General features: G+C 35.9%; 1 protein-coding gene across 1 annotated transcript in view; it reads right to left on the bottom strand.

Annotated features, from left to right (window-relative positions):
* Positions 1-475: 475 nt before the first annotated feature.
* cpm (carboxypeptidase M) overlaps positions 476-9,107 on the bottom strand; it is a 44,332-nt gene continuing 35,700 nt past the window's right edge. The window contains exons 7-9 of the mRNA XM_073867132.1: positions 6,678-6,830; positions 3,600-3,748; positions 476-1,650 (exon numbers count right to left, since the gene is read on the bottom strand). Coding sequence (XP_073723233.1) covers positions 1,447-1,650; positions 3,600-3,748; positions 6,678-6,830 — 506 coding nt within the window. The 3' untranslated portion in view covers positions 476-1,446. The remainder of the gene's footprint in view (positions 1,651-3,599; positions 3,749-6,677; positions 6,831-9,107) is intronic.

Raw genomic sequence — 9,107 nt, 5'->3', positions numbered from 1 at the left:
ACGCAGCAACATCCACCAACAAACACTTACCAAAAACAAAATAAATAGGGTAACCAATTAAAGAGGAACAGGTGAGACAAATTAGTGATTAAAGCTGCATTCCAATTCACCTACTTATACTATGCCTAATAGTATGTACTGTTTTGTGGTTGAGAAAGTACATACTTTTAAGGAAAGAGAGCAAAAGAGTATGCACACACTAGGGCCGTTTCTCAAGGCTGCAGTCTCCGGAGGTCACAGGCTGCATGTCATCAAGCCTGGTTCATTAAGTATTACATTTGCTGAATAATATAACCTTGATATCTTTAATATTGACTGATAAGAACATGTCAAAGATTAAATCATTAATTGAAATCAAACTTTGATGCTCCTCATCTCATAATGTTAAACTACTTATTATTTACAAATATTCTGTCAGCAGTCATCAACTTGTTAAAATTCCTGTAAAATCTAAAAAATCAGACATCAAATCATATGATTTCTCATGACAGGTTTATTTAAGGCACTACCAGTCTTTCTAGTCTGAGATGGATTGAGTGAGGTAGGACGGACACCAAAGTTTTTTTGGCTGACTTGCTTTCACTCTTCAATTTTACATTTTATACATTTGCAAACAGATATTGTTAATATACCAAACAAACAAACATATAAAATTAGGTTATTAAGCTTTTTTGCTTAAACTATCGGCACCATCTTAAATTTATAAAATCAAAATACATTTATGACTATTAAGTTCCAGATAATGTATACATGTTATATTATTGTGTACAAATTTATATATACATATTCTTTTATAACATACATAATACATGTATATACATTGCCTTCATGTTATATAATCTTCACGTGTCAGTATTCTAGCATCTTTTCTTCAAGCCACCAGTCTATTAAGTATTCCCAGTTACCATTAAATCTCACTGTATCATCTCACAACTGGGATTGGAATGTAAACAGATTGAAAGATATGTCAAATTTACCAGGTATAAATAAGATTGTTTGTGAAAAGGTCTAAAACTAGACTTGATTATGTTGCAGTCACTTCTGGTGAGTTACCTTTGTATGGACGAATGCATTTATTAACTTGCAAAGTGCCATTTTTCCCACATTAAACATGTAAAGTGTAAAGCCCAGAATAATGTAGTGCTTTCCCCAGCAGTGCAACCAGTGTCACCAGGCTGTGGACCACAAACCAGTCATCTGGTATCCACGCGAGCAAACAAACCTATAATTTTAACCTATTATAATGTATTGTTGCTTTTGCTACAAATATACCCATGACTGGTTTTGTGATCCAGGGTCCCATATATTTGCAGGACTGTAGTGCTTGTAATCAAATCTACTGAATCCACTTTTAGATACAGCCTCACGATATTGTAAAAAAGTCGATAAAAAGTTTGATTGTGCAAGAAAAAAAAGAGTTTATCACTGACAAATGTTTGCTACATCTCAAAAAACCAGCAGTCTTTGGATAGAGAAGGCAGTAAGTGCAGTGACTGTGCTGGCCAGCAGGGCGGGGCTGTTGTCTAGAACGGAGTTGGTGATGTTATCACTCTTTACAAGGATGAAGTTCTGGGTTAAGGCAGAGAATTTGTCTGGACCATATGGCACAGAAACGGTCTGTGTGACCGTCTTGTGTCCTGGGAATGTCACCTGTAGAAAAAAAGTAACATGGTTTTAATGACATATAAGAGGTGTCCCAAATTGCACACTTGTGCGCTCTGCCATTTTGTAGTATAAATGGTACAAGTAGTGTGTTCACATTGGAAATTCCAGAAAAGAAAGTGCACTTTAGGTACCCGGATCCAAATTGATTATGATTGGATTGGATGATACACATTGCATACTGTATAAGTGTATAGTATGTCATTTGGGACACTGCTATAGATTAAAATTGTTTCTGCACACATACACCACACAAAAAGCACATAAGATGCAGACTATTCAGGAATTTTAATGCATTTTAGGAAGGATTGTTCCAGTGCACCTATACAGCCATTATAGAGGTGGGAGGTGATAGAACAAACACCCAAATATTCTCGGGCCAGCATCCCAGCATGTCCAAATTTCAGTCAAAACCGTTTTATTTCATCATAAACAATCTGAAAACAGGGCTTTAAGTGTAAAACACCGAACTTGTCCTTTAAATACATTTAATTTCTCAGTCATTAAATTAAATGACTGTTATTGATGGGGCTTGTTGTCACAGTTTATCTCTCGCTCTTTTTCAAACCCATGCAATTCATTACCAAGGCTGCATTTTATCAACTCCACAATATTGCATATCGCCGGCCTTTTCTCTGCCAAAATTTTGCTGCCAGGGTTAACACCCATGTAAAAAGAAAACATTCACATCACTCTTCACTATGTTCTTTGTAATTGCCCACAAACTCTGGAATTCATTGAGCCTTCATAACATTCCTAGTACTACCCACAAATGTACATTTAGCCATTTAGCAGATGACTTTAAACGACTTACAAAAGTGAAAACTATGAAGCAAAACAATAATATAAGAGCTAAGATATAAAGTTTCAACAATTATTATAGACATACCTAGAAAAGGTAGCATAAAGTGAGCATTTAACATCTATCAAGCTTTCATGGACAATATGGGGTGGTTTCCCAGACAGGGATTATCTTAAGCCAGGACTTGGCCTTAGTTTAATTAGAAAATATAAGTAGTTTTAACAAACACGCCTTACTAAAAAACATTACTTGTGTACATTTTGAGGTAAAACAAAGGGTACTGATGTATTTTAAGATATGTCAGTGCAAGTTGTTGTTCACCCTTTATGATAGTTTTCTTACTGTTATCTGTTTACCAAAAACAATTTGTAATTTTGTTTTTGTTGTAAATTACAGCCATTATTGTTGTTAATGTTACTTTGTCTTTATTTGGTTGTTTTCTGTTATCATTTTCATATTCGCATGCACGAAAGACGCTTTATAAATAAACATCTTATTTGTAGCAGGAAATAAAAAACAATCCAGATAAACATGGTGCCAAACCCATTCCAGCTTTGTTGCTGAATCAATTCCTGCTAACTCAAACCCTATGACACCACATTCTTAAACTGCCTAAAACAGGAACACTTGTGAGATTTGACTTCTTACCAACATAAGGAATGCTACCAACATTTAAACAGGAATTTAATGTTGAAATATTTGATGGGGTAGGCCTACAGTAAGACATTTTTTACTCGTTGCATTAATTGAGGTTTATACAACATCTCTGAAATATAGAACCACTTTTGGCAAACACACAAGTGATCATTTAAAACTCTTTTTAAAGGGATCTTTTTAAATTAAAATTCTGTCATCATTTACCCACCCCCTCATTCTTCTGTTGAACAAGACAACATTTGGCTAAATGATAGTAAGCACGCAGTTGATGGTACCCAATGACTGCCATAGTATATGTTTATACTACTTTTATCCTCAATGGGTTTCATCAACTCATCATTTATCAGTATATCTTCTTTTGTGTTGAACATCATACTGGTTTGTAACAACATGAGGGCGAGTAAATGATGACAGATTTTTGGGTGAACTAACTCTTCAAGGCAACTTTAATATTGACCACAAGGGGGGGTAATCTTACAGTGATGGAGTAGGTGCCGGGCAGCAGCAGTCTGTAGTACTCTCCATTGCGGTCAGTCTTAAACGAATTGAGGTTGCTTCTGCTATTCACTTGGACTACGGCATTCTGGATGGGGTTTGCATTTGAGTCCATCACAACACCTTTCACCCCTGCATATGACAAAAAAGAAATTTTTGATTATCTTCAATTACAAGATACCAACTTTTGCAAACCATTTTGCAAATGGGCATTCAGTATAAGCAATTCTGTTGCGTATTACAGTAAATGTTATCAGTGTATTTTGCTGAGACATTTTTGTTGTGCTAGTTCATGTTAAAGGAAAACACCACTGTTTTTCAATATTTTACTATGTTCTTACCTCAATTTAAACAAATTAATACAACCCTATATTCAATGCATGCACTTAATCTTTGTACAGCGTGTTGTGAATGTGTTAGCATTTACCCTAGCCCCATTAATTCATTATAGGATCCAAACAGGGATGAATTTAGAAGCCACCAAACACTTCCATGTTTTCCCTATTAAAAGTGCTACAAACTAAGTGCTCTTTCGCCATACAATATAGTTCTTATTTTTATTTGCTTAAAACATCGCCAAGTTTTATTTTGTGCCACCATACTTACTATAAATATAAATAAAGAATCCTAAACTGTTAATAGTGTATAACTTTATTAAAACTTTATAGACTTTTATTAACTCTATATACAAAAATTAGGTAAAATAAACGCATAAGCTTCCACTGCATGAGGGACGTAATTATTCATTCATTCATTTCACACACATCATCATTCTAAAGGCAAATATAGTAATTATATAATGCTAGTGTGCGTAATATCTATATATAGACATATAGCAAAAAATCATATAGTTTTAAAGGTTTACTGTGTAGATATTTAGCGGCATCTAGTGGTGAGACTGTGAATTGCAACTGTCGTCTAATGCTGCGTTCAGACCAGCCACGGTAGAGGTGTCAAGCGTGAATGATTTCAATGTTAAGTCAATGTAGAGATGTGTTGACGCGCGTCTGGAGCTCTCGCGACGTGAATGAGATGTTTAGCGCAACGCGATTCCGCCTATTCACGCGTCTAGTTCGTGCAAATGGCGCGAACTGAGCATTGCCGCAGGAAACGCGCAAGTTAAAAATGTGAACTTTGGCAGAAAAACGCGGCACGTTAACCAATCAGGAGCTTGCTCTAGTAGTAAGGTGATTGCAGGAAGCGAGTGGAGTCGCAGAAGCCCCTCCCATGACGCTAATTACCGTGTGAATGTCTCGATGACTAGAATTTCACGAGCGGCTTTCACAAGTGAATTTGATGCCTTAAACATGGCTGGTGTGAACCCACGGTAAGACAACATAGTGACAAAACGCGCTCTAGATTGTCTGTTTAGGGGTACTATATTTGATTTATTTGATTTTATTTATTTTTGCGGCGCAAAATAGCGACTTCATGCAAGGGACCCGCAGTGTATGTAGATAAAAACGTTTTATTCTAAGGTAATAAAAACAATACAGTTCATTATGTAAAGTATTAAAATGTACACATTGCACCTTTAAGTTAGTAAGCAACTAAAAACCGCCTTGAATTGTTTCACTGAATTTTGCACAGGGAAAGGCGACTCAAGTATGAATATTATTCATACGTGCGTACATTCTGTACAGCTACAACCCAAAAAGATCAAGAGATCTTATCAGTTGAAATGGAGCATAGGATGACAGCTAGGCCAAAGGCTACGTGAGCGAAGCAGCAGCGTCACAGTCATATTAGCCGGTAAAAAGCAAGCATGGAAAAAGGTTGCGCAAACCTGTGAAAACCAATGACAGCTCTCTTTTCCTCACTACCTGAGCATGATGTGTTTTTTACCATGGCAGTAAAATCTCAAATATATTTCTTGGTTTCCTGTAGTGTTTTCTTTTAAACCTGTTTGGGTTTTACCCATTATGGAGTCTGTTTCACGTGTGAACACTAAGTAAAGTTGCATCACCTGAAAGTCGGCGTGAGATACGTGAGACCGTGTGCGGCCTGACCCAACAATCAACAATGCCACAGCATCCAGTGTAACACAAAAGAGATATTCGTGCCCTTTGCAAGGTGTTAGCGGTCACCTGCGGTTGGTTTTCACCCTAGTGTTTGAGAGCTCAGGTGTGGCGTGTATACTGGCTCATAGTCATTCTGTTTAGACAGTGGTTGGGTTACATGAACAGCTGTATCAATGCAGGGTGTGGACAGCAGTGTGAGACCATAACAAGAGCTTTGTTCCAAAAAAATCAGCTGTGGGACTATCACATCACCAAAGGTTCAGGATGTTACTTTGTGTCTGTGTGCGTCATTTATTTCATACTGTAACAGTATATGATGGTTATACAATAATACATGTGATAATAATACAATATATTTAGCTACATGTTAATCACAAACAAGTTACTGGTGGATAAATGAGAAAATGAGATTTTTTATTTACAAAGTGAAATGATAATGCTCTCACAGTTTGTAAAATCAAATTAAATGATGTTTCTTTTCAAACTATATACTCAATATACATGGTTCACAACCTAAAATGTTAATTAGGCCTATATGTAACTTTATTCATATTAAAATCATTCAGTCATCGTAAACCACAGCTGTATGCAAATTGCAATTACGGTATTTCTGTAATTTCGTTATCGAAACTGTGGTTTGTTTAAATGTTTGCTTAGCTTGTTGATTCAGTGAGTGTTGGTTTAGTGCGCACTGTAGCTTCTGTATATGCTGTTTAACAGGTAAAGCATAGTACAATACCAACACAAGAGTAATGGGTTTGTGTACCAAAAAACAATAGTACTTTTACTAGTGATTACTGTTTGGTACTAACGCAATGTTCCTATACAGGAGCACAACATAACATTGATATCTTTAATATGGACTAAGTAAGTCAAAGATTAAAATCAAACTTTGATGCCCCTAATCTCATAATTCGATGATGAGGCTTCAACCTGGATTTCACATATAAAGTCACTTTAGATTTAAATGATAAATATAAATATATTATTGCATGTACGTGCAATATTTCTGGTGTGTGGGTGTACGTGTGTGTACCTACCTAGGTGAACTTGTTTCATATAGGCAAGTAAAGCAGGTTTGTTGGCATCCCATAGACCAGGTAGATCACTCACTGCAGGAAACTTACAGCAAGAGATTTCCAATGTGATTTCGAAACACTGGGCCCAAACGTAGTTATAGTCTTGCATGCCCCCTGAGGAGAGAAAGAGAAACAGAAACTATATTGACAGTTGCATAAAATGAGCAAATGTTTAATTTTTTCGAAAAATACAAACAAACAAAATTCAGAATAATGAATGAAAAAAAAATGATAGAGCTACACCTGTTTGATGTTGATAAAGTCTGCAAAGTAAATTTTAAGAAAAATCAAGTAAAAGATTTTTTAAAGTTTCATAAAAAATCACTGCATACATACCTTAAAATTACTGGTACAATTAATATATTTAGCACACACAAAGTCAAAAACAATATTATAGGAAAATATCTTTAACTTTCTGTATTTCTTTTATTGTTTGATTGACATTAAGACTTTAAGATCTACTGACAGCTTTAAGATGTACTGTAATGAAGGAACAAATATAATGTTACACAGATATTTTCTCCAACAGTTAACCAAAACTTCACTTAGGACAAACACTTTTTCACACAGGGCCATATAGTTTTGAATTGTGTATACATTCAAACTGCATGTTGTGTTCACTTGTGTTATCTTTGACTAACATTTGAATTTGTTTAAAGGTGCAGTGTGTAAATTTTAGAGGATCTATTGACAGAAATGCAATATAATATACATACCCTACTTTCCGGACTATAAGCCGCACCGGAGTATAAGCCGCATCATTCAAAAATGCATCATTAAGACAAAATAACATATATAAGTCACAGTAGACAATACGTCGCGTTTATTTAGAAAATTATTTAGACATTAAGTCTGGAAAGGCAAGTTATTCAACTAAACAATAGCAGACAGAACAGTAGGCTAAATAGATGTCTGTACGTTAAAGTAATATTATCAGTTATTTAAACGATAAACCATAGCATACAGAACTTACCTGGAAGGTTGAATAGTCTAAATTAACCGAACAAGACAACTAACGTGAAGTTTGCATACTTGTCATTCCACATTACAGAATCCATTGAATTACATAAATACAGAAGCAGCATATGGCGGACTCTCGCGGCTGTAGACGGTAATGTTGTCTCTTGCCTCATAAATGTCAAAATTAATTCACACTGACTTACAAGGCGCACCTGACTATAAGACGCAGTTACGAAAAAAAGCGGCTTATAGACCAGAATATACGGTAACTGCATGTTCATTGGTGTATAAAGCCCTTACATAATGAAGCATTATGTTTTTAGAATAAGGCGTTTTATACATAGATATGTATATAAAGGCTAGATGGCTCGTCCGCGCTGCTGGCCAATTGAGTGCAACATCCGCATTTTGGCAGCCATCTTACGACAGGGCGCTCGCTCACTCGTAGCATTGAGTTTTAATGATGCAGGTACTTTTAAATGACCATAACTTGCTTAATTTTTTACCGATTTTCAAACGGTTTGGTTTATTATAAACGTCAAAGATGTACCTATGACACTGCATACATATACTAAAAATAAAAAATAAATTCATGAAACATGTTAAAGCACGTCATAGCCACGTTAATAACGTTTGTAAAAACCCAAACCGTTTGAAAATCGGTAGAAAATTTAGCAAGTTATGGTCATTTAAAAGTACCTGCACCATTAAACTCAATGTTACGAGTGAGCGAGCGCCCTGTCGTAAGATGGCCGCCAGGTGATGCCGTTAGGGACTCCGCCTTGAGCCATCTAGCCTTTATATACATATCTATGGTTTTATACACCACAGGTCCCCTTACATGGAAGCCGCCATTTTGTGCCGCCATGTTTCTACAGTAGCCCTAAACAGACAAACTGCTCTACAGAGTGGGTTTCATCAATATTTTGTCTCAGTCGATGACATGTTTGTCCTGTGATGGCTACTTTAGCTTCTCTATGTGTTTCGAAAACAAGGGGCAAGTGGTGGACTGAGTCGGTGGTTGCACAACCTTACCACTAGATGCCGCTAAATCTGCACACTGCATCTTTAATGATCTGAAACATTAAAATGTGACAAACATGCAATAACATAAGAAATCTCACACAGTAACAGATTATATCTGCATGAATTTTGTCAAAACATTTTAAAACGGCACTTTTGTGTATATGTGTATACATTGGGGTCATGTGCTTGTACGTCTGTGTGCACAGTTCGTATCTGTCAGTCATCACGAGGAAGATCGTTTTCATGTCTTTTTGCTCTTAGTAACTATTTTACTTTTTTTTTTTTATAAAAATCAACATTTATACTTTCTTTTGCCTCTAGCTCAAAATTAGACTCATTTTGACAGCAGGGGTCACATATAAATATGTTGGAATATGTTGGATTCACAATATTACACAACATTCT

Source organism: Misgurnus anguillicaudatus, chromosome 1 (genome assembly GCF_027580225.2).
Source record: "Misgurnus anguillicaudatus chromosome 1, ASM2758022v2, whole genome shotgun sequence".
Taxonomy (NCBI): Eukaryota; Metazoa; Chordata; class Actinopteri; order Cypriniformes; family Cobitidae; genus Misgurnus; species Misgurnus anguillicaudatus.
Note: the sequence above shows the minus strand (reverse complement) of the source record. Positions and strands in the feature narration are given on the sequence as shown.